General features: G+C 34.6%; 1 protein-coding gene across 1 annotated transcript in view; it reads left to right on the top strand.

Moving 5' to 3' along the window:
• ZCWPW2 (zinc finger CW-type and PWWP domain containing 2) overlaps window positions 1–26,865 on the top strand; it is a 117,251-nt gene that overhangs the window by 44,789 nt on the left and 45,597 nt on the right. Inside the window, exon 4 of the mRNA XM_045558603.1 lies at window positions 25,957–26,071. Coding sequence (XP_045414559.1) covers window positions 25,957–26,071 — 115 coding nt within the window. The remainder of the gene's footprint in view (window positions 1–25,956; window positions 26,072–26,865) is intronic.

The raw sequence follows: 26,865 nt of genomic DNA, 5'->3' as shown, positions 1-26,865 counted from the left end.
ACTCTTGGTGGAATCTTCTCATTTTTCTAGATACAGATCATATCATCACCGAAGAGTGATAGTTTGACCTCTTCTTTTGCAATTTGTATATCCTTAATTTATTTTCTTGCCTGATTCCCCTGGCTAGGACTTCCAGCACTGTGTTGAATAGTAGTGATGACAGTGGACATCCTTGTTTTGTTCTCGCTCTTTGGGGGAATGCTTTTGACTTTTCCCCATTCGGTATGATGTTGACTGTGGGTTTGTCATATATGGCTTTTATAATTCTGAGAAATCTTTTTTCTATGCCAAGTTTGTTGAATGTTTTTATGATGAAATGGTGCTGAATTTTGTCAAATGCTTTTTCTACATCTAGTGAAATGATCATATGTTCTTTGTTTTTGCTTTTGTTTATGTGGTGAATTATATTTATTGATTTACATATGTTGATCCATCCTTGCATCCCTGGAATGAAGCTCACTTCGTACTGGTGGATTATTTTTCTGATGTGCTGTTGAATTTGGCTCGCTAGTATTTTACTGAGGATTTTTGTATCTACATTCATAAGAGATATTGGCCTGTAGTTTCCTTTTATTGTTGTGTCCCTTCCTGACATTGGTATCAAGGTGATACTGCCTTCATAGGATGAATTGAGGAGGAGTCCTTCCTTCTTAGTATTGGAGAATAATTTTTGTATTATGGGTACCAAATCTTTATAGGTCTGATGGAATTCAGCTGTGAATCCATCTGGTCCAGGTTTTCTTTGTTGTTGTTGTTTTAAATTTCTTTATTACTGATTTGATCTCACTGATTGCTATTGGTCTTTTCAGGAGTTCTGTGTCTTCTTGGTTGAGTCTTGGGAGATTGTATGTTTCCAAGAACTTGTCCATTTCTTCTATGTTCTCTAGTTTATGCTCATAGAGATTTACATAGTATTCATGGATGATGTTTTGTATTTCTGTGGTATCAGTTGTAATGTCACCTTTTTAATTTCTGATTGAGCTTATTTGGGTCCTTTCTCTTCTGTTCTTAATCTAGCAAGAGGTCTGTCAATTGTTTTTTATCTTTTCAAAGAACCAACTTTTTGTTTTGTCAATTCTATGTAAATCTATGTAATAAAATCCTCCGAACAACAACAATAAAACCCTGGACCAGATGAATTCACAGCTAAATTTTATCTGAGCTACAAAGAAGACCTAGTACCTATAATACATAAATTATTCCATAATATTGAGAAGACTTAATATTGTTAAGATGTCAATACTACCCAAAGCAATCTACATATTCAATGGAATTCCTATTAAAATCCCAATAATGATTTTTGCAGAAATAGAAAAACCCATCCTAAATTTATATGGAATCTCAAGGGACCCTGAATAGACAAAACAATCTTGGAAAAAGAAGAACAAACTGGAGAATGCACATTTACTGATTTCAAAACTTACTACAAAACTATAGTAATCTACAGTTTGGTAGTGGCAATAGAGAAGTATATAGACAAATGGAATAGAATAGAAAGCCCAGAAATAAATCCTCACATAAATAGCCAAATGATTCTTGACAAGAGTGCCAAGCCCATTCAGTGGTGAAAGGACAATCTTTTCACCAAATGGTGCTGGGAAACCTGGATATTCACATGCATAAGAATGGAACTGGACCCTTACCTAATACTATATACAAAAATTAACTCAAAATAGATCAAAGACCTAAATGTAAGACCTAAAACTATAAAAACCTTAGGAGAAAACAGAAGATAACAACTTGTGGCATATAAAAACAATAGCATATTATGCAGCCTTAAATAGAAAGGAAATTTTGACATATACCACAACATGGATAAACCTTGAAGATATTATGCTAAGTGACAAAAAGACAAATACTGTGTGATTCTACTTATGTGATGTACTCAGAATAGTCAAAATCATAGAGACATAAAGTAGAGTGGTATTGTCAGGGGCTAAGGGAAGGGGAGGATGGTAAGTTATTGTTTAATGGATACAGAATTTTAGTTTCCAAGATGAAAATAGTTATGGAGATGGATGGGGGTGATGGTTGTACAGCATTACTAATGTATTTAATACCATTAAACTGTATGCTTTAAAAATGATTAAGATGGCAGACTTTATGTTATATGTGTTTTATCACAATAAAAAATTAGAAAAATTATATATTTACAATCCACATCACTCTGGTAATTAGATAAATAAACATGAATGTGTGCTACAGGGCTATATGTATATTTTTTCTCCATTAGTACAAATGATTCTTATTTTATATTTACTGCATACATATCTGTGAACCCATGATTTAAAAGTTTATCTTTTAGCTTGATAGAGTACATGATTTAGTTTAGTTTTTCTCAAGCCTGGCTGTGCATTAAGATACTTTATAAAACAATAACAACAACAACAACAACAACAACACAATACCTCAGCTCCATTGTACTGAATCAATTAAATCAGAATCTCTTAGAGTGGGGTCAGGCATCAACATTTCTAAATTCCACAAGTGAATCCAGTGTGCAGCCCAGGGAGAGGACTACTGATTAAGCTTTTCTCAATCTGAAGTATCAAAATGTTGTTGGTTTTATCCCTACTAGTGGAGTAATCCAACTTTGGTTATTGCTTATGGTTTTCTGTTGCCTTTCTTTCGTTCACTTCTTTTGTTAGTCTTTCACTTTCATTTGCCTGGAAATTATGCTTAATGTCATAGGCTTACATGTCTTACCCAATAGCAATCAGTTTAACTGAAATGAGGTCATTCTTATTACTCAACATTATTCATAATTTGTAGATATTACTGATAAAGCTGATTCAGAATTTAAACTTAATATTTATAGCATGTTTAAGTAGATCATATATCTTGTAAACTGTATAAAGCTATTATAATTTTTTATAATTATCTTGAGCATAAATAATACAGTCTCAATTGTAGTATATGCAACCAGTGATTGCTTGGACTATACTTTTCTTATAAGAAAAATTGAGGGCCGGGCGCGGTGGCTCATGCCTGTAATCCTAGCACTCTGGGAGGCCAAGGCAGGTGGATCGCTCAAGGTCAGGAGTTCGAGACCAGCCTGAGCAAGAGCGAGACCCCGTCTCTACTAAAAATAGAAAGAAATTATCTGGTGAACTAAAATATATATAGAAAAAATTAGCCAGGCGTGGTGGCGCATGCCTGTAGTCCCAGCTACTGGGGGGCTGAGGCAGTAGGATCGCTTAAGCCCAGGAGTTTGAGGTTGCTGTGAGCTAGGCTGATGCCACCAAACTCACTCTAGCCAGGGCAACAAAGTGAGACTCTGTCTCAAAAAAAAAAAAAAAAAGAAAAGAAAAGAAAAATTAAGTAGTTCACCCATGATGCTAAGATACTCCTATGGTAAAAGTTAGATTTTTTTGTTCATAATGTGAGGGGACATTTTTTGCTATGTATTTTGGTGGTCTGCTTATCATTGTATGTAAGACATGCCTGTACAGATATGCAACCATTTCTTTGGGTACTGGATGACATTTGGATATATACCCATTGAACTTCATTTACTCATGAAGTTTGCCTGTAAACTTTCTATGGAGATGAAAAGGGAACATTGCCATACTGTTAAACTTCAGCCCTACAGCTCCAATAATGCTGCTTTCTAATTGTGGTAGTCATTAATAATGTTTATCAAAGTTTTGTAGGTCTCTACCTTCCTGTTACAAAGTAGAATTGCACATTTGGCACCCTTATGGTGGGATTGGGCCAATGAATTATAAGTGAAAGTGATGAATGTCACCTTTTTGACGACTTAACAGCTAGTGCAACATCATCCAGAGTTTTCTTTCCCTGTGCCACAGTGACTGGTAATTTTTGAGATGTTGGTTTGGATCCTGAGTGACTACCTTCAGCAAACACATGACAGGTATGCAATATGAGGGAGATAAATGCATTTGTTGTATTAAGCCCCTGAGATTATTCTGACATACACTAACGATAGCACAGAGGATGTCACCGTTCTTTGTAACTTGTATCTTTAGATGGTCTATTCCTGAAATTTCACTACTCTTCAGAATTTGGCCAAATGACTGAGATCCCCTTACTCTAATTTCTCCAGTCTACAATAGAAATAACACCACTTTTTATCCTATACTTGTTTATTAAATAAGTAGATTTCCTTTTTATATAATGATAAACATATGAATAGAAATTACCAACTGATGATGGATACACTGAATATACATTTGGTCTAGGAAATATTCTCCAACAAAGGGCTCTGATGTCAACATGCACTATGATGACTCCAGTAAATAAAAAAAACCCACAAATATTTATAACAATCAAATGTTGAGTCCATTATAGGCCAAGGATTAGGTAGATTCTTTTCATAAAATATTTAAAGTCTTATAGCAACCCCATGAAGGTAGGCATCATCACTATTTGACATATGGAAGAAACCAAGATTCAGGCTGTATGTCTAGTCCAGGGTCAATGAGCTGCTAAATGATAGCTCAATGATTAAAATCAAGAAGTCAGAGAGACAAAAATGGCAGAGTAAGGATGACATCCTGTATTCCTGCTCCCAGAGAAAGAGGCAAGGATCTCGGTCTGCTACACATGAGTGGATCACTCCCCAATAAGAACAGCATTGTGAATCAGCACAGAATCAGAGTGGGACACACAAAGCAGGAAAAAAAGGTGAATGGGAGATAGGATCACGAAATCTGGAGAGTGCAAAACAAATAATAGAGAATAGAGTGTGGGATGGCTGCGCCTGCCTGGCCAAGGAATGCAGTGGGATCAGACCCACAGGAGAAAGTTCTGCTTCCCCACTGATCTCCACACGCACTCAGACAGGGACCTGCCTGAAGTAGATGCAAAATCATGGCAGGAGACATGGGGCTTTGTATAGAAAACAATAGTGGGAAGCATCCTGAACCTCCCAGAGCTCTGTGCCAGGACTGCACTGGGTCAGGGAGGGACTGGTCTGAGCTACTGCTGGAAGGAGTTAGGAGACAGGTAACTTGCCTCTGGCAGTCAGCAGGACCAGAACAATGGAGGTGAACACTAAGTAGGGGAGTCTAACCTAGAAACCACTGTGGGAAAATAGACCTGCTCTGGGTGGGTCAGAAAGAGCGAGAGCTCCTGCTGGACAGGCATGAGATTGTGGGAGGGTGACATAAAAGAGACAACCGGGCAACCTGATGACTCAGCTTCCCGATCCCACACCTGCCAACTCCTGAATAGCTGTGATCTGCCTTGCTCCTAAACAGCATCTACTGGAACAGAGCCTAAACAGAGCATGTTACTTTGCAAATGAAACTGAAAGGTGGGAAGCAACAGCTGATCCATATGGGAAGAACTCAGCGAAAGAACTGTGGAAGTATGAAGAATCAAATGGAAAGCACACCCCCAGAGGAATACCAGCTCTCTAGCAATGGACATTAACCAAATTCAGAACACTAAAATGACAGAAGAATTTTGAACATGGATTGTAAGAAAACTCAATGATGTGCAAGAAAAAATGGATAACCAACACAAAGAAACCACAAAAAAATCCAGGACCTGGAAAAAAAATTCACTAAAGATATTGAAATATTAAAAAAAAATCAAACCGAACTCCTGGAGATGAAGAATTTATTCAAGGAACTACAAAACACAGTGGAAAGTCTCAGGAACAGGGTAGATCAAACAGAAGAAAGAATCTCAGGGATTGAAGATAACATCTTCCAAATAAATAAGTCAGTGACAGAGAAATAAGAGAAAAGAGCAAATCCTACAAGAAATGTGAGATTATGAGAAGAAGCCTAACTTGACAGTTATGGGCATCCCTGAGGGTGAAGAAGAAAATCCACAAGGGTTGGATAAGTTATTTGAAGATATAATAGAGAAAAATTTCCCAGGCCTTCCTAAAAATCTAGATATCCAGTTACAAGAAACTCAAAGGACTCCTGGGAGATTCATTGCAAACAGAAAGACACTGCAACATGCAGTCATCAGATTGACCAAAATATCCACTAAAGAGGCCCTCCTACAAGCTTTAAGGCAAAAGAAACAAGTAACATAAAAAGGAAAGCCCATCTGAATAATTCCAGACTTCTCAACTGAAACCTTAGAAGCAAGAAGAGACTGGGGTCCCATTCTCACTTTTCCCAAACAGAATAATGCCCAACCTAGAATCTTGTACCCTGCAAAACTAAGTTTTGTATATAAAGCAGAAATAAAGAGATTCTCAGATAAGCAAAGACTGAGGGAATTCACCAAGACCAGTCCTCCAAGAAGCACTTAACACAGTGTTTCACGGGTCAGCACAATAAACACTCATAAATATAAAATCACTCAAAAGCTAAAGATCAAATGCCAGATACCACAATGGCTTAAGAGAGAAAACAAAGCAACAAAGTTCAACCCAACAGGATACACAGAAATCTGCCCCACCTTTCAGTTCTCTCAATAAATGTGAATGGCTTGAACTGCCCACTAAAGAGACATAGGCTGGCCAAATGGATAAATACACATAAACCAAGTCTCTGCTATCTTCAGGAAACACATCTAACCTGCAAGGATGCATTCAGAATCAAGGTGAAGGGGTGGAAAAAAACATTTCAAGCAAACAGAAGTCAAAAGAAGGCTGGCATGGCAATTTTGATGTCAGATATCTTAGTCTTTAACTCAACTAAAGTAATGAAAGACAAAGAGGATCACTGTATAGTGGTAAAGGGTACATACAGTTCAACAAGAAGACATAGCAATTCTAAATATGTATGCACCCAACTAAGTTACACCCAGATTCATAAAGCAAACTCTACTTGATCTAAACAAAATTATAAACAGCAACACCATAATAGCTGGAGACTTCAACACCCCTCTGACAGCACAGGACAGATCCTCCAAACAGAAAATTAACAAAGAAATAATGGACTTAAATAGAACTCTAGAAAAAATGGGCCTGACTGACATTCACAGAATATTCTACCCCCAAACCACTGAATATACATTCTTCTCATCAGCTCATGGGGCATTCTCTAAGATTTACCATATCCTAGGTCACAATGCATGTCGCAAGAAATTAAAAAAAATAGAAATTATACCATGCATCTTCTCAGATCACAGTGGAATAAAATTAGAAATCAACCCCAACAGAAACTCTCATCTCTACACAAAGTCGTGGAAACTAAACAACCTTCTGCTGAATAACTGTTTCATAAATGAGGAAATCAAGATGGAAATCAAAAGATTCTTTGAACTAAATGACAAAGGAGACACAAGTTATCAAAATCTGTGGGACACAGCTAAAAAAGTCCTGAGAGGAAAGTTTATTTCCATAAATACCTATATCCAAAAGACAGAAAGATCACAAATAGACAACCTAATGAATCATCTCAAAGAGCTGGAAAAAGATGAACAGACCAACGCCAAACCCAGCAGAAGTAGTGAAATTAATAAGATCAGATAAGAACTTAATGAAACTTACAATAAAAAACTTTATAGAAGATTAATAAAGCAAAAGGTGGTTCTTTGAAAAAATAAAAAAAAATTGACATGCCTTTGGCTAGACTAATGAAAAGCAGAAAAGAAAGAACTCTAATAAGCTCCATCAGGAACTGAAAAGGAGAAATTACAACTGATGCCACAGAGATACAAGATATCGTCTATGAATACTACAAAAACCTTTATGCACATAAACTGGAAAATGTGGAGGAAATGGACAAATTTTTAGAAACACACAGCCTCCCTAGTCTCAATCAGGAGGAAATAGAATTCCTGAACAGAACAATATGAAGTACTGAAATTGAAACAGCAATAAAAAACATTCCTAAAAATAAAAGTCCTGGACCAGATGGTTTCACGTCCAAATTTTACGAGACCTACAAAGAAGAACTGGTGGCTATACTGCAGAAATTATTCTGCAACATCGGGAAGGATAGAATCCTCCCCAACACATTTAATGAGCCAACATAACCCTGATACCAAAACCAGGAAAGGACACAACAAAAAGAGAAAACTACAGACCAATATCCCTTATAAATATAGATGGAAAAATTCTCAACAAAATCCTAGCAAACTGAATTCAGGTGCTTATCAAAAACTAATCCGTCACAACCAAGTGGGCTTCATCCCACAGATGCAGGTATGGTTCAACATATATAAATCTATAAATGTACTTCACCACATAAATAGAAACAAAAACAAAGACCATATGAGTTTTGCAATAGATGCAGAAAAAGCATTTCATAAAATTCAGCACTCTTTTATGATAAGAACACTTAACAAAATAGGCATAGACAGGGCTTACCTAAAAATGATAAAAACCGTATATGACAAACCCACAGTCAACATCATAGTGAATGGGGAAAAATTGAAAGCATTCCCACTTAGAACTGGAACAAGACAAGGTTGCCCACTATCTCCACTTCTATTCAACATAGTGGTGGAAGTCCTTGCTAGAGCAATTAGACAAGAGAGGGGATCAAGGGCATTCAAATGGAGGCAGAAGAGATCAAACTCTCACTCTTTGCTGATGATATGATATTATATCTAGAAAACCCCAAAGATACAACCAAGAGAGTCCTGGAATTGATAAATGAATTCAGTAAAGTCTCAGGATACAAAATCAATTTACACAAATCAGAGGCATTCACATACTCCAATAACAGACAAACTGAGAACCAAATCAAAGACTCAATACCCTTCACAACAGCAGCAAAGAAAATAAAGTACCTAGGAATATATTTCACTAAGGAAGTAAAAGACCTCTACAGGGAGAACTATGAAACACTGAGGAAGGAAATAGTAGAGGAAGTAAACAGGTGGAAAACCATACCATGCTCGTGGGTTGGAAAAATCAACATTGTTAAAATGTCTATACTACCCAAAGTGATCTACAGATTCAATGCAATCCCTATTAAAATACCAACATCACTTTTCACAGATATAGAAAAAATAATTCTGTGCTTCATATGGAACCAGAGAAGACACTGTATAGTAAAGAAATCCTGTGCAAAAAAAAAAAAAAAAAATGGGAGGCATCAATTTACCAGACTTCAAACTATACTACAAGGCTATAGTAATTAAAACAGCATGATACTGGCACAAGAACAGGGATATAGACCTATGGAACAGAACTGATAATCCACATATAAAACCATACTCATATAGCCATCTAATCTTTGACAAAGCAGACAAAAACATACACTGGGGAAAAGAATTCTTATTCAATAAATGGTGCTGGGAAAACTGGATAGCCACATGTAGAAGACTGAAACAGGATCCACACATTTCACCTCTCACAAAAACCAACTCATGGTGGATAACAGACTTAAATCTAAGGTGTGAAACTATAAGAATTCTAGAGGAAAATATTGAAAATACTCTTACTAGGCATTGGCCTAGGTAAAGAATTTATGAAGAAAACCCCAAAGGCAATCATAGCAACAACAAAAATAAATAAATGGGACCTGATCAAATTAAAAAGCTTCTGCACAGCCAGAGAAACTGTCATGAGAACAAATAGACAACCTACAAAATAGAAAAAATGTTCGTATGCTACACATCTGATAAAGGGCTGATAACTAGAATCTATTTAGAACTCAGGAAAATCAGCAAGAAAAAATCAAACAACCCTATCAAAAAGTGGCCAAAGGAAAGGAACAGAAACTTTTCAAAAGAAGACTGAATAATGGCCAAGAAACCTATGAAAATGTGCCCAACATCTCTAATCATCAGGGAAATGCAAATCAAACCCACAATGAGATACCACTTATCTCCAGTGAAAATGGCCTTTATTAAAAAGTCCCAAAATAATAAATGTTGGCATGGATGCGGAGAGATAGGAACACTCATACACTGCTGGTGGAACTGCAAACTATTGCAACCTCTGTGGAAAGCAATGTGGAGATATCTTAAAGAGATATAAGTAGATCTACCATTTAATCCAGCAATCCTAATACTGGGCATCTACCCAAAAGAACAGAAGACATTCTATAAAAAAGACATCTGCACTCGAATGTTTATAGCAGCACAGTTCACAATTGCAAAAATGTGGAAACAACCCAAGTGTCCATAAAATATGAGTGGATTTACAAAATGTGCTATATGTATACCATGGAGTACTATTCAGCTATAAGAAACAATGGTGATATAGCACCTCTTGTATTTTCCTGGATAGAGCTGGAACCCATTCTTCTAAGTGAAGTATCCCAAGAATGGAAAAATAAGGACCACATGTACTCACCATCAAATTGGTTTCACTGATCAACACCTAACTGCACATATAGGAATAACATTCATCGGGGGTCAGGCAGTTGGGAGGGGGGAGGAGGGGATGGGTATATAGATACATAATGAGTGCGATGCTCACCGTCTGGGGGATGGACATATTGAAGCTCTGACTCCAGGGGAGAGGGGTGGGGCAAGGACAATATGCATAACCTAAACATTTGTACCCCCATAATATGCTGAAATTTAAAAAAAGGAAAAAAAACAATTAATCTGAAAAATCAAGAAGTCTAACTCCAAAGTGTAAATAATTTTCTCTTTGTACACTTTGCCAGCTTACATATACATAAGCAATAGTCTAATTTATTTTTGAATGTTTCTAACATTTGTACCTCCAATGAGGAAATTTTTCACCTTTTAATTCTTGTATATGTGTTGAATGATGGCAGTTTCTGGTAGACTTGCTCTTTACTTGATGCTTGATGTTCCCCTGTGTAGGACTAGAGACTAAGTAGAACAAGCAGAATTCTTATTTTCAAATTGCATTTGCAGTGGTCATTTGGACCAGTGCATCTGGATTAACATCTATTCGAGATAGTGTTTTGCTTCTAAGATTCATTATGATCTAAATTTTAAGAATGTAGCCTGTAATAAGGATCAGTAAATGAGTTTATAACTAGATCATCAGGCAGCATTTTACTTTTAGAGTAATGGAGTAAAACTGGATACAGATCTATTGAGCCAACACACTGGAAAAATACATTTGAAAACAAAAACCAAAGACAAAAAAACTCTTACACCATGTTCCTACTAGCAAATAATCTTGTATAGCTACCAACTTGTCAGTAAAATTTTATTGTACTCATTCTGTATTTGATATAAAATTTGCTATAATTTTGGTATTATTGGCTTAAGTTTTTTGTTTCTTTCCAAGCATCCTTTGGTTTTTGGCCTGGATAAAGGTTAAGGGAATTAGAACATTTCCATAACTGTGACCTACTTGTGAATAATCTGGCAAGAAAACTTTTGTAATAATATATACATTAGGAAAAGAATAAATTTGTCATAGTGGTTAACATAGTGATTAAAGAGGCAGGCTCTAGAATCAGGCTCTTCGAGTTTGAGGGTTGGCTGTGCTACTTAATAATGGTTGACCTCAGAGAAGTCACTTAACCTTTACAAATCCCAGATGCCTCATCTGTAAAATAGAAGTTATGATGGTATCTGCCTCATAAAGTTGTTGTGAGGGTTAACTGAGGTAATATATGTAAAGCATTTAGCATAGTGCTTATCATATAGTAAGCTTTCAATAAATGTTATTTGTTATTATTCATTGGAAGTAAGAGGTTAAATATACAGTTAAATTATTTATTTCCCTCTCCTAAGACCCCACATTAATAGGAGGGAATACTAGAAAAGATACCAAAAACAATAAAGTGGAGAATAATGTCTTTTTTTAATTTACCAATTATTTATTTTGATTACAAAATTTTTTACAGGGGTACAAATGTTTGGGTTATATCTATTGCATTTGCACTACCCAAGTCAGAGCTACAAGCATGCCCCTCCCAGACCCTGCATACCGCACCAATTAGGTGTGAATTTACCCATCCCCTCCTCCACGCTCCCGTAAGAGAATAATATTTTTTATTTTGATAAAGATCATATGTGGAAAATGACATGATTTTAGTGTTCTTTATCAACCAGCACAGTGCTCCCAGAAATTGAGGGAAATGGAGCTAGTTGATTATCTTATTTTTTTAAATTTTTTTCAGTACATGGCTAAACTGAGGGCATTGTTGCAGTTTTTCTAGTTTAGTGTAAACCTAAGTGCTAAGAACTATTGAAACAGGAGATAAATCAGAGCCTTCTTAATCTGACCCCTTGGTGAATGAATAGGTCCCAGTATCAGCAATGCTTCAAGAATACTTTGGATTTGTTTGATGGAATCTGGAAGGAGAACAGGGAATATTATCTTTCATGTTTTTTTTGCAACCGAATGAAACCAGTTTCTTTCCCTATCTTTATTCTGCTTTTCTGATTCACTCACGTTTATAAATGCTGACTTTGCTGTTCCAGATAAATTCTTGAATTCGCCTCTGTCATCTCTAGACTTCATCTCTTACGAATTTAGATAACTGTGAACATGTACTGAAGTTAAAAGTCCAAATCCAAATAATATGACCAATTTCGTTTACTTTATAAAGGATGGAACAGGTGGCGACCTTTCCCACTATCAATTGCAAGAAAACTGTATTAAGTATCACCTAGATTTCTCATATTGACTTCTCAGTGAAACAGCAATATTATTTTTAAAGAAATCCCAACATATAGCTTTCTCAGTTTTCTAAAAGTGCTTATTTTCTGTTAAAGAAACCATAAGTCAGATCATTATTTTTAAGCCAATATAGAAGGCTCACTAAATTGCCCTCGGAGTCATTCCCTTATGAGTAATATTACCTTATAATGAGTCTTCTATGTTAGGGTGCTTAAATTAGTAAATAACTATAGAGAAACTTTTTGGTACATTCTTCCATCATGGAATGGCAAAGTTCAAAACTCATAATCATATAATTGAAAGTCTACTATTGCATATATTAACCTTTCTTTTTTTGTTTCCTTTTCATTAATTCTCCCCCACCCTATTTTTAAGTATCTTCTTGCAAAGGGATCAGGACCAGTCCATGTTAGGTGAAAGCCATTATCCCTCAACCCTAAACAATGTTGGTTAAATTAATTTTGAAGATAAATTTCAGAATTGTCAACTCTTTACCATTTTATCTGGCTCACAGAATAAGTACTGATTTTGCATCACATATTTAACCATCCTCTTCATTTAGATGTCTCCTACCTGCTCTTATGATTCTACCGTTAAACATATAATCTGAGCATTTGTCTATGATAAATACAATCAATGTTTTCCCGTAAACTCACATTCTGTAAAAAACAAGCAAATGTAGAGTAGAAAATAGCATCCAATATGTTAACCTTCTTTTAGGTTTGAGTCTTGATATCCATTAATACTGCTGCTTAAAATCCTTTAGGCCAATCCTGACTTTTTAAGGCTCAGGGAAAATGAGCACATGCTTATTTTCATGGCTGATTTAAACCTGTACATTTCTCCAAGTTCTATTTAATGTCTCTAGCTGAAGCAGTCAGCTTGGACAGAGCAATGGGAGACAGCAGCACATTAGATAAGCACCGGCCTTAAAAATTATCTATTGACTCAATTTTCATTTGCTTCCTGTGCTATATTCATCAATATATTACAAATTTTGGGCTATCATTTTCACATAGTAGTGTATACAACTGTTTTCTTGCTATGGACTTAATGATACATATAATTTTGCAAAATAAAAATTCTGTAACTTGAAATCAGAATATATAAAATATTTTTAAACTGTGTACAATCAATAAATGTGATTTATTTTTATTCTTTTTTAAAAATTGTGTTAAAATATACATAACATAAAATTTACCATTCTAACCATTTTCAAATGTATAGTTCTGTGGTGATTTAAATTTTTAACTATTGGTTAATAACCCTAGAAAAAAATTTTCGTAGGCAATATAAAAATGACGTGACATAGAAAATGCCATATGGCAGTTTCCTATCATTTTGAACACCATTTTTTTATGCTATGCGCTAAGAGCTCTTTATCACCATCTTTGAGATGCCTGCAACAGAATTGTCTTGTGGTGAAATATCATTTTGTAGTGGTTAAGCACACAAACTCTGGAGCTAGATTGCCTATGTATAAATTTCAGTTCCATCTTACTAGCTATGTGAACTTGGGCAAGTTCTAAACTACATGCCTCAATTTCCTCATCTATAAAATGAGGATAATAATACCTACTTTATAAGCTGTTAGAAAGGTAAATAAGTTATATGTGAAGTGCTTAGGATAGTGCCTGGCAGTACTATGTAGGCATTGGATAAATTAGTAAGTTAAAAATAGTAATACTAGGATTTTAAACTAATAAGCCTCCTATAGAAATAAAATATGTGCTCAGTCAACTCCTCCCTATGGAGGTGGAGTTCCTATTTCATTTTCTTGGACTACAGAGACCAAATAATAATCCCCTATGATCTTCATTCATTGTTAAGAAAGTTGAGGCTCAGGTTAAGTGACTTGCCTGAGGTCACCCACCAGGAGAACTGGGACTCAAGCCCAGATCTTAAGATTGCAAACTCCAGGTTTTTATGTTATACATCAACCTGCTTGAAATTTACATTGGGCCATCTGTTTCTAATCGTTATAAACATACCAAAATAATAAGCTATCATCTATAACCTGGAAAACCACAAAGTCCTTCTTATTGTTCTCCTATTGTTAATTCAGCCAACTTGATTAATTAACTTAACCTTTCACCAGGGTTTTTCAAAGTTGGACAAAGCTTTTAAAGGCCTTTTCTTCATGCTTAGCTTGTTGATTTTTTGCAGTGGACATAGGGGCTCTTCATGCTGTCATTAAAACCTAAAAATTATTTCATTCCGTTTAACATTAGCAGTAACTGGTTATTATTAATACAAATAATATCGTGATGCCAGGATTTGTTTTGTCTTAGGGTTTTTTGTTTGTTTGTTTGTTTTGCTCTACTGTTGGTTCCCAAACTTGCTGGTCATCACATTCTGCTGTACAGCTCCTTAAAAGTACATGTTCCCAAACCTGTTTGCTTAGTGAATCTCAAGAACCACTTCATAGCAGATTATTTCCCCACAAATAACCTATTTTCTCTATGTTACTAGAATTAGCTGAAGGAAATATTTATATGACTGTATATTATGTTTACTGTGTTTACTTTGTAGAATGCATAAATGTGTTTATGAGTTTATGATACTAAAGAGGCCAGGCAAATTTGGGGCAAAATTGTGACATTAGATTCCTTTGTCCTTTTAAATATGTTTCTCCCTTTGGTGGTGCTTGCTTTTCTCCCGGCTATGACTACTGGAACCTTCTCACTTTCTCTCTCTTTTCAAAGTCTGATTTCAGGTTCATCACATTAAATAACTGACATGTTGGTGGTATAAAAATTGTTTTCTAAAGGATGTCACCCCAGATAATGGATCAACCTAAAATGTCTGGAGATCTTTTTTTAAAAAAAACATGCTGTATGTAGCAGTTGTCTGTTCCATCTTGATAGGAAAAGAGCTTAAATATTCAAAATACTTAGTAAATACATGCTAAAGTCTAGGTTAATAAAAAAGCTTATCTAGTACCTTGTGATTTTTCAGATTTATCCATTGGGGCCATTTTATCTTAAACTGCTTGGTTTCCTAACCCCTATCTCCACGCACAATGTTGTAGAGGGTACCCAGTAAGGAGTTTGGTCTCCCATTTTGGTACTTTCTAGTGTTTCAAGCCAAGTAATGGAATTACACTGTAAAGATTTGACTTTCAAATTTCCTTCTTCCTTTGTTCTGCCCAATTTCTCCTCTGGTGCTCATTGCATTCTTGATATTCTCTCTCAATCTGATGTAAAGGATCACACTAAACAGTGCTAGACCTTTTTTTTTTTTTTTTGGTCAGCTTTATTGGTTCATACTTTCCAGTGGCAAGGAATGGGGGACATAAGCTGTTTTGATCTTAAAATCCTGCTAAGTTAGATAAGCAAAGTTACTATTTATGTCTATAGGAAACTTAGAACAAAAGCAACAAGTTAATAAGCTTTTAAAAGCAATATTTGCTTCAAGTATTCATTAATTTGAACAAGCTATCTAAATAATCTAGAGTTGATTATACAAAGATTATATGAACCTATGTTAGACATGACAGGTGAGAGGGAAAGTAGATATTATAGGAAGCCAAGGAGACTAAAGCTATAGCTCTATAGTCTCTGTTGCACATGGGTGTGATGTGGCTATCTTCCAGTTTGTATCAAAGAAACGAGAATGTTTTTACTGTCTGGATTACTGGTTGGTGTTGCAGAAATAGAATTTAAGGAAGACAAGATGATATGGTGATTAACTTTCTATTGAATTGCTTTAAGTGAAAATGCTCTGCCCAACACAGAAAAAGAGTGATAGCTTTGGCACAATAGTAAATAGAATGATCCATCAGTGCAATACATGGTTATAATCAGTGAGCTATGCTCCATCTTTGAACATATAAGTAGCAACAATTAATTTAAATCTTCAGGCAGAGTACTTTATAATAGGTGGAACTGTTGGTCCTCAAACATTTAGCAGAGATGCATTTCAAAGGATAAACATTTTGTTTTTCTTTAGATTATGAAATCTATGACTTATATCCCCATATTTCTAAAGGCATATTATGTAAGACATAATTTAAGTAATGGTCAATATTTGAAGTCTTTTCAATGAATTTATGAAGCCTATAAAAGCAATTTCTAAGTATATATGATTTATATTTTCCAGATTTTTAATATATATTAAACATTGTGTCTAAAAGATAAATTTTCTAAATTGTAAGTACTTATATTTACAGTTAACTTTAATATTGATTAATCAAAATTTGAATTGATATTTTTAGATTGTAGATGGTGTCATTGTGCCTAAAGGATTGTAGTTAGGTTCTACCATCTGCCAAATAGATCATATTAAGAAGCATTTGATTAAGTTACTTTAGTTTTAAAATTAGGTACTATTTTTTATATAACATTAGCACTTGAAATTAGACACATTTTTTCGAGAAAAAATGCTACTAATATTATAGGATATATCAGTGATGCATGAAGTACTTTACAGATCTAAATTTTATACAAAAAAAATGAAGTTGTATATTATTTTAGAAGTAATATCACTATAATACCAGATGGTCATCGGGTTTATAAATTTTTCTTTTATCTTTATAGAGGATAATCACATAATTCAAGATTAAAATGTAGCAGCCTTTCATTTTCATCTCCAGTTTCCTAAAGGGGTTTTACTCATGCCACCTTGCACAAAATATATCTATTTATAGTGCTCAATAAATATTTACTGAGCTCCTATTATTTGAGACTCTTAGAGGCTCAGAAGTGAACAAAACAGACAAAATTCAATGTCCTCATGAGACTTAAATTAGTGAAATAAGACATGTAGTAAACAAATCAATAAGAAAAAGATACAGCATGTTAATTATTTCTGAGTACTATGCAGAAAAATTAGGAGAGAGCAATAGGCAGATGGGGGACATAAGGGGTGGAAGGAAAGACTACCACTTCCCTATCTATTCAAATATTGAAAGCCCCATAGCTATGACATTCTTCCTACAGATAACCAGACACCAGTGGTTGGTTGATAATAATTCTTGTTTTGACTGTATTTTTCCTTCTCTTTTATTCCATAAAGAAGCCAGGCCCCTTATATTCCCATGTCTCAGGGGAGTTTTCTGTTATGGGGGTCAAAAGAAGGGCTGGCCTCTTTTCCTGATCGGAGTTCCTTGAGGGTGGGCAGGATGGACTGGAAACAGAGAGTCCAATGCCTCTGAGAGGGAGAGGTAAGTACGGCAAGGCAGAGAAGATATTCTGTCAGACTTGGGAGAGGACAAAAGACAAAAATCTGTCAGTGCCCTAGGCAAGTGGCAGTATCTCAGAGAAGAATAGCACTGTGGGGCACACAAGAAGGTTGAACCCGTGCCATCAAGGCTCCCAGCCTCCAAAAAGATTCTTTTGTCCAGATATGGCAAAGAAGCTCTTGGGATGCCTGACTTCAAGGAACCTGAACAAAGATATTATTCATGTAACAATGATGGGCTGAAGAGTAGCAGTCTGCCCTCACTTTTCAGGCAGCACCTTTCAAGGACAATGCCTTTTCTAATTTATGTGATCCAAAAGAAAGTAAAGAGTGGCTCCAAAATGACTGAAATCAAATTTCTTCTTAGTTTGGTTGGACGAAGGCTGTTACATTCAATCTGATTTAGCAAAATTAAGGTAATGTGACATTGCTTACACATTTAAGTTTGAGGAGTAAGATTTATCCTGCTACAACCCTAGGTTATTATATCTTGATTAATTCTTCTGTGGAGAAAACGTCTTAATGTACAAAGCAAAAGAAGACATGAATTTATACCAGATTGCAGATTTCTCTCCACTGGCCTTACTGGATAGACAAACCCATATGCATTCTTTTCCTTGAATTTGCCACTCCGTATTAGTGTGCAGTGATAGCACAAACCTTTTGAGTGAGCCTCAAGTTACTGAGAAGGGATTCAACTGCCTTCTCAAACTCTGGGAAATGGAAAAATGATATTAAGGCCTTCGGTTGGCCAATAACACCTGATTGAAACAAAATCACATAGGACAGTGGTTTACAAACTTCTTAATTTTGCACGCAGCTAGGAATTATCTCAGAGATAGGGTATTATATTTCCCTTTCTGGCCATCTGTTTAGTCTCAAACCTCATCCTTGCTCCAAACATTGTCATGCTTATTCATCTATCAAGAATCTTTTTATTTATATTCAGAAGTTTACACAAATTTTTAAATCTAAATTTTTTCCTTCTCTATCTATGATGATTACTTCTTTTTCCCTCTACCCAAAATTTAATAAAATTGATTGAGAAAACTCAAGTTTCCAAAGTAATATAGACACAATAAAGGATATAATATCCTCTCTTGGGATCGCAGGATTTACTGGAATTTGATGATCATGGTGCCCATCCCTTCCTATAGAATCATTTGAAATCACTGATCTTAATCCTTGACTTTATAAGCTTTTATCTCCTTGGAAGTTTACTAAAGAGTTACCTTGAAAATTTCTTTCTTAAGCATATTTTAGAACTTGTCTGTGTTTTGTATTGGGGTGGGAGATAAACTAACTTGGAAGTTCTAAAATTATTAGAATTACCCTGACTTTGGTGAAAGACATACATCTTAAGGACTTCAAGCTGAAGACAAAAATAATTATTTTCACATTGCAAAGAGAGATACAATAGTATGTATGCAAGACTTACAAAGGGAGGTGCCAAAACTGGCTTGGCACCCCTTAGCCCAATTTACATAAGAATATAAAAGGTTTGATGTTGAGCATATAGATATTTCTTCAGACAAAATGTTGGTGTGGTGTGGTATTTTCCCTGTACCTCCTCACTCCCCATCTTTGGAAAAGATGGTCATTGGAAATGGTCATTTTCCATTACCTCATGTGTAGTACAAGGGTTTTTTTTGGAATGCTTGATGCATGTACCCTGGAGCTTGAGCAACATAGCATACTGGTGTCTATCTTCCCCCTGAGAAATCTACAGAGTAACACTTTCTGGTTATCACAGCTAAAGCGAGATTGCGGCACTGGGAATGGCCAGCATTCCCATAGTTTGGGGGAACAATGATGCAGACAACATGAGAAAAGAGTCAGGGGTCATTTTAAAAGGGTCTCCACAAAAAAGGCCTCCCTGCCCCCATGCAACCTAAGCAGGAAGATGTGGAAAATGGTAATAGGATATGGGTTAAAAGCAACTAGCTTACACAAAGACATTGCCCCTGCTAAGGAGGTTGCAATCAGATGTTCCTAGTTGGGAGAAAGGACTCACTAAAGAACCCACAAAGCACCCAACAATAAAGCATACTTCAAGCCCTGAAAGTACCAACCCCAGACTGCCATGATAGCAGACAAATAAACATATTTTCTACAATTTATTTTCTGTTCCCCATATCTAACTCTTTCAACGCTAGAGAACCCAGAAGATGGGGAGAGAGAAGGAGAAGCATAAAGAAGATGAGAACTATCAACCTGAAGTGTGCTCTTAGCTTGTGAAACATGAGAGTTATTTTAACTTGAAATGAAGTTTGGAATTTTGTCTTTGGTGGCAGACATTTTAGTTTTTTAATTTTGGGGGACTAAAATAACTGGAGGATATTTTATTATTTGAGTTTTACTAGAAAAGTCACAGAAACAGTGGTAGGTTTTAGCCAAGGGTTCAGAAACATCTAGATTCCAGTTGACTTTGAATGGCAGTTACCTTCTGCTTAAGCCTGAGTCCTATTTTGAATAGTATTTGGCTTTGAACAATTCTTTGTTAAGTCTGAATTTAATTATCTATTTGACTGCTAGCTAGAAAGAAAAGCATAAATGTTTTCATGCTTTAAAAAGACAAATTTTTTTAAAGGTAGTTTTTACCCTTAGTTTGGGCTTATTTATGAAACATTGTTTCCTTTGTTAACTTGTTCTAAAATGTAAACTTTCAAGTTGAACATTCATCTCATTAAATGCTATAGTATTTTTAAATTGAACTTCATTACAAATGTTATTACTGTAATTCATTCAAGCATGATGTTCATTAATCCTTCACAAACTTTATCCTAGTAATTAGTATATGGAATGAATTTATTATGTTTAGTGAGATATTGAGTTTTTGCCTCTTTCTTGTCAACTCACAAGCCTTTCCTTGGAAGATTCCAATTGAAAGCTATGATAATGTCTCAGAGAGCCAAGTTTATGAAGATGATTACAAACATACTTTTTTTGGTAGCTTCTGCAAAATAATTCAATTAAATAAATGTGAATCATTTCAATATGTCTTGAAAAGTACATGAACTCATTTGACTATTTTATTTTAATTAGAGGAGAAGTTGGTTGTTCAGGTAGGAATTTTTTTTTTTTTTTTGAGACAGAGTCTTGCTCTGTTGCCCAGGCTAGAGTGCCGTGGCGTCAAGCTCACAGCAACCTCAAACTCCTGTGCTTAAGCAATCCTTCTGCCTCAGCCTCCTGAGTAGCTGGGACTACAGGCATGTGCCACCATGCCTGGCTAGTTTTTTCCTATATATATAATTTTAGCTGTCCAGATCATTTCTTTCTATTTTTAGTCGAGACAGGGTCTCGCTCTTGCTCATGCTGGTCTCGAACTCCTGACCTCGAGCTATCCTCCCGCCTCGGCCTCCCAGAGTGCTAGGATTATAGGCGTGAGCCACTGCGCCCAGCCAGATAGGAAATTTTGATTTTTAAAACATGTAGAATTGCATATTTTTAATATTGTCCTGGTCTAATTGGCTAATATAATTAGCCAAAGTAAGAAGCAAAAGTGCACATACAAGAAAGGATGAAGCAAAATTATGTTATTAGTACATGATTGCATACCTGGAAAACCCCTGGAACTCAAATGGAAAAACTACTAAAAACAAAACTATTCTAAACAATAGAAAAACCATTAAAAACCATGAGAAAATTCAATTTTGTGTCAGGTTATAAAATTACTATACAGAATTAACCAGTTTGAAAATATGAAGGGATTAAAATTCTCATTTATATTAGCCACAAAGCTATAATACACTGGTGTAAGCTTAAGAAGCAATTGCAAGATCTGTATGAATAAAACTTTAAAATGCTACTAAGAAACAGAAAATAAAACCTGAGTAAATGGAAAGATATAACCCTCTTTTTCTTGGAAGATTTAATATGGAAGATGTTAGCTCTCCCTAAATTAATTTTAATGCAAGCTCAATTTTAAAAAACAGGACTTTTTTTTTTTTTTTCTTTTTTTTGAGACAGAGTCTTGCTCTGTTGCCTGGGCTAGAGTGAGTGCCGTGGCATCAGCCTAGCTCACAGCAACCTCAAACTCCTGGGCTTAAGCGATCCTACTGCCTCAGCCTCCCGAGTAGCTGGGACTACAGGCATGTGCCACCATGCCCGGCTAATTTTTTCTATATATATTTTTAGTTGGCCAGATAATTTCTTTCTATTTTTAGTAGAGACGGTGTCTTGCTCTTGCTCAGGATGGTCTCGAACTCCTGAGCTCCAGCGATCCGCCCACCTCGGCCTCCCAGAGGGCTAGGATTACAGGCGTGAGCCACCATGCCCGGCCAAAACAGGACTTTTAACTAAACAAACTAATTCTAAAATTTGTAAGAAGATTTAACGAGAGACAGTTGGCCTATAAAAGATAAAAAATATAGTAAAGCTTCAATAGTTAAAGCAGTTTGGTACTGATAATGATTTGACAGATTAATAGAGAGAGACCACAACTAAATTCAAAAGTACTTAGACATATAGTTAATGATTAAGGTTGTATTGTTTAATAAATGGTATGGGTTCAAATAGTTAGCTGCTTAGGAAAAAAATAAAGTTGGAACTATACCTCATACTCACATTCAAACTAGTTCTAGATAGATGAAAGATTTACATAAATAAAAAAGAAAATACAAATGTACTGAAAGATAAATGATAAACAGGAAGCTATTTGTGACACATAGCAAAGGGCTATTTTCTTTAATATATGAAAGTCTTTTACAAATTAATGTGAACACAGGACTTGAACAGTCATTCCATATAAAAGAAAATATAAATGGATTTTAAAAATATGAAAAATTACTCATAACTGCTCAATTTAAGAAATAAAAAGGATAATAAGAAGGAAATACCATTCTTCTCTTAAAAAGTTTGACAAAGATCTAAAAGTTGGGAACAGAAATGTTCTGCATGGTGTAGGGAAATATATTGTTTGTGGCATTGTAAACTGTGACCTCCTTGTTCAAGAGTGATTTTATAATAGCTTCTAAAATTTAAAATATACATACGTTAAACCTGGTAATTCAATGCCTACAAATTTATCTTTCAGTAAACTCTCACATGGGCAAAATGACATATGGACAAAAATTTTTTTTATTGCAGCAAACAAGCTAAATGTCCATCACCAGAGCATTTGTCAAATAAATAATGGTACATATATACCACTTATGTCAACATACATACATCTATATCCTCATTCTTTTGGTTATCTCATCCAATTCTTGACAAGTTTAAATGCCGTGCGCGCGCGCGCGCGTGTGTGTGTGTGTGTGTGTGTGTGAGTGTATGTGTGTGTAATTCCTAAATTTTATCTGCATTCAAGTTTTCTCTCCTAAATTTCCATATCCAACTGCTACTCAACATCTCCACTTGGATGTCTTAATTGTCCTCCTCTTGAATGTTGATACATTTCATACTCAACATATCTGAACTCTTGATCTGCCTCCAAATCTCACTTTCTTGCAACCTGCCCCATTTGGAAGTCCTAGAGTCATCCTCTTTTTCTCTCTCAACCAATTTTCAGTTAGTCAGGAAATTTTTTTGCTCTACTCTCAAATTAGGTCTAGAATCCTAATACTTTTTTCCCACAGTAGCTGCTACTACCACTATCATTTCTTATACACATTATTGCAATAGCCTCTTATATACATAGTTGTCCTGCTTCCACACTTGCCTCTGTATGGCCTATCCTAATCAAAGCAACCACAATGATTGTTTTAAAACATTAAATCCAATCAAATGTTATTCTTTTGCTGAGAACTCTGCAATGGCTCCCATTTCACTCACAGTAACAGCCAAAGACCCTACAATGGCTTGCAAGGACCTCCATAATGATCTGGCCCTTGTTAATTTTCTGAAATCATTTCCTATTGCTCTCTCTCTCTTCATCATTCAGACACAGCTACACTGTATTCTTTGATGCTTTTTTAAATATACCTGTATTCTCCTACATTAGAGGATTTTTCTCTGCCTGGAATGCTCTTTACTTGGATGTTTCTATCACTAACTCCCTGACCCCTTCAGGGAGATCATTGCTCAAATGTTACCTTTTCAGTGATTGTTACTCAGACCACACTACCCACCACCCCTCAGCACTGGTGATCACCCTTACTTTGCTTTACCTTTTATTTATTGCATAGTACTTATCACCTCTTATAATGTATTATGGCCTTAACTTATTTATTATGCTTATTGTAAATTGCCTGTTCTCACAGGCTAAAATGTAAGCTTTGTCTGCTTTTAACAATGACGGAGCCTGAGGATAGGTGGGATTAATAAATTAAGTGATATGCAAAAAATTTTAAAACTCAAGCATATATAACTATTCATAGCATTATATAAATATACATATATGTTTATATAAATTATATGAATGCTTATAAATGCATACAATATCTCTGGAAGGCTATAAAAGAAATTGGTAATAATGGTTGCCTTTGGGAGAAACAGTACCTGAGAGAGAAGGAAGGCACATTCTATACTGTTGGAATTTGCACCTATCACTTCCTTAATTTAAAAAAAAGAAACTAGTTTAAAAATACAATAAACAGTTGAGCCTTTTTTCTGGAATCTGAAATTCTTTACAAAACAGAGCCTTAGCTTTTTGAGTTCCTTAGAAGATGTTAACTTGTATTGCCACTAGGTGGCACATACCTACTGATAAGTTTTTAAAGACTCCCAAACACAAGTTTTAAACAAAGCTTTTCAGCTCCCTTAACTCGCCAAAGTTTATTTTAGCTGTATCACACTGGTTTTTCTCAAGAAATTTTCTTAACTATTTTCTTAAACTACTCATATAGGGGCTAGTATAGTGACTGTTTAGTACTGCATAACCTTTTAAATGATTTTTCGCTATAATTTCTCAATGTCATATTTGAGTTGCAGAAATGCTTACATCTGCAAAGGCTAGCTTAGATTCCTAAAATAATTTAAAATTTACAATGTTTATTGAATTGTATTTGCCTATCTTTTTATCTTTTCTTCCTTTGAAATAACTTAATGAATTAAATTTATAGATTCTGTGTACAAAAGATTTTTGTATGATTATGTTGTTTCACTGCTTTTATGCCAAATTAGTGTCCAGTACCAAATGCAATTTAACAACCACTTTGCTTATATAATTTACAATGATATGTTAGGGTACTGTGGAAGATACAAAGATGAGATATTATTTATTGCCTCTGTCTTTATGGACTTTGGATTTTATTGGTGGTGGCAGTCATGAACAGAAATAACTATAATACAAGCTAGAATGTAGTAAATTATGAAATGAAATTATTAAGTGTAGTAAGAGCATATAGTTGCTATTAATATGGGGATTTCAAGAATATTGTGGCATTTGCAAAGAGCCTTAAATATATAATTTCATTCTCAGAATTAATTGAATATGGGTCTTATATAGAATAATATTTCTATGTAAAGGGTGAATTATCTTATACATCTGAGATAAAGATATGATCTTATTATAAAGGTGGCAGATATGCATTAATAGAATAATTGCCCGTATTCTTTTTGCTGGTAAAGGTTTCAAAATGAAAATGATGGCATGTGTTACATAAATTTGAACACTTAAAAACATTATAAAAATCTTTTTTGTCAAGTTTTAAAATAACATTGGAAAAATTATTGGACTAGACAATTTTTATAGCCGTTTTTGAACCAGAGATTCTTTGACTCTGTTTTTCTTTACAGCCTATATTTTTGAAAACTAAACATTTAGAAAATGTGCTGTATCCAAGTAGAATAACTTACTGAGTTCTTGCTATGTCAGAAACTATCGTCTATTATTTTGTTTAATACTCGTGAAAACTTGTGATGTATGTGCTGTTATTATTCACAGTTTTCAGATAAAGACACTGGGCACAGAAAGTTTAAGAAACTTACATGAATATGTTAATATCTGCCATCATACCAAAACTAGATAAGGATGGAATTAATTTCCTTACAATAAAAAACTTGCTTTTGAATTTCTACCACTTTAGTATTATTACTGTCACTAAAAGGGAATCAACATTATACTAATAAAATGTATTAATATTGACTACTTTGTTACATTAAGAACCTTAACTTTTTGTAACTTTCTAAGTGTAAGATGAATCATATTATCATTATTATCTTAGTGAACCAAGCATCTGACCCTTTGGCTATTAACTTGCAAAATTCTCACAATTTTGCTAAATTCTAATATAATAATAAATATAATTGTCAGATACCAAAGTCTAAGAAATATATTTTACAATACTCCGAATTAGATTAAGTTCCAGCTCAATGGTTAAGTCAAGTGGATTTTAAAACAATATTATATATTTAAAAGTGAATTTTATTCTTTTTCTGTATTTACATAGGCAGCAAAATGTAAGAATAAAAAGAAGTGGTATAAAAGTGCATTACAAGAAGCATACCTACTCTATGGATATTCTCATGAACAAAGACTAGAAATGTGCTGGCTATCAAAACAGGGTATGTATGTTTTTTATTCTTTATCACTCTAAAATAAGGATTTATTCAGATGTATGTTTTTATGTTGCACATTAAAAAAATTGTCTTTTTCTTCATAGGGAAATAGTGTATCTTTGTCCATTAGAAAATAGTTTTTGTATGAATTAGTAGCATGTATTTTGTCCTCTGAAACTATTTTCAATAACTCGACATATGATTTATTTAAGTGCAGAAATTGTTTTTAGCGCTTCTGTTATCTTCTTTACTCTTAGACTATCTAAGAGGTGCTCTTGTGTATTTCAAAAGCATATATTTCAAAATTGGAAACCACAGTTTTAAAATATATTCCTGGCACAAAGATTTCACTTGGATATGCTATACTGTTATGGAACAAAATATTTTATATGTAAATAAATTCAAAGCACAAATAAAAGATAAGCTTCAACCTTTTTTTAATTAGATGAAAAAATGTGGTAATATTTCAGGTCATTTTCAAAGAAAGTTCTCTTGCATCATAAATATTATGGTTTATACACAGTTTTTAAAATAAGTTGATCTGAAAGATTATAGTAAGCATGCCACATTTTTAAAAACAATATGATTGTCACATAAAAATGATAATTTTCAATAAATAAATATGCTTAAAAATTTTTCTGCTTAGTGATCATCAGAGGATCTGGCCTTTGGTGCTGACTGAATTTTAAAGTAACAGTAATATTTTATTCTCTTTTGAAAAAGTTTAATGTATATTTTTAAAAACATTTTATTTCAGAAAAAATTTAGATTTTAATCCAGCCACCTATGTTTAGGATTTA

Source organism: Lemur catta, chromosome 1 (genome assembly GCF_020740605.2).
Source record: "Lemur catta isolate mLemCat1 chromosome 1, mLemCat1.pri, whole genome shotgun sequence".
NCBI lineage: Eukaryota > Metazoa > Chordata > Mammalia > Primates > Lemuridae > Lemur > Lemur catta.
Note: the sequence above shows the minus strand (reverse complement) of the source record. Positions and strands in the feature narration are given on the sequence as shown.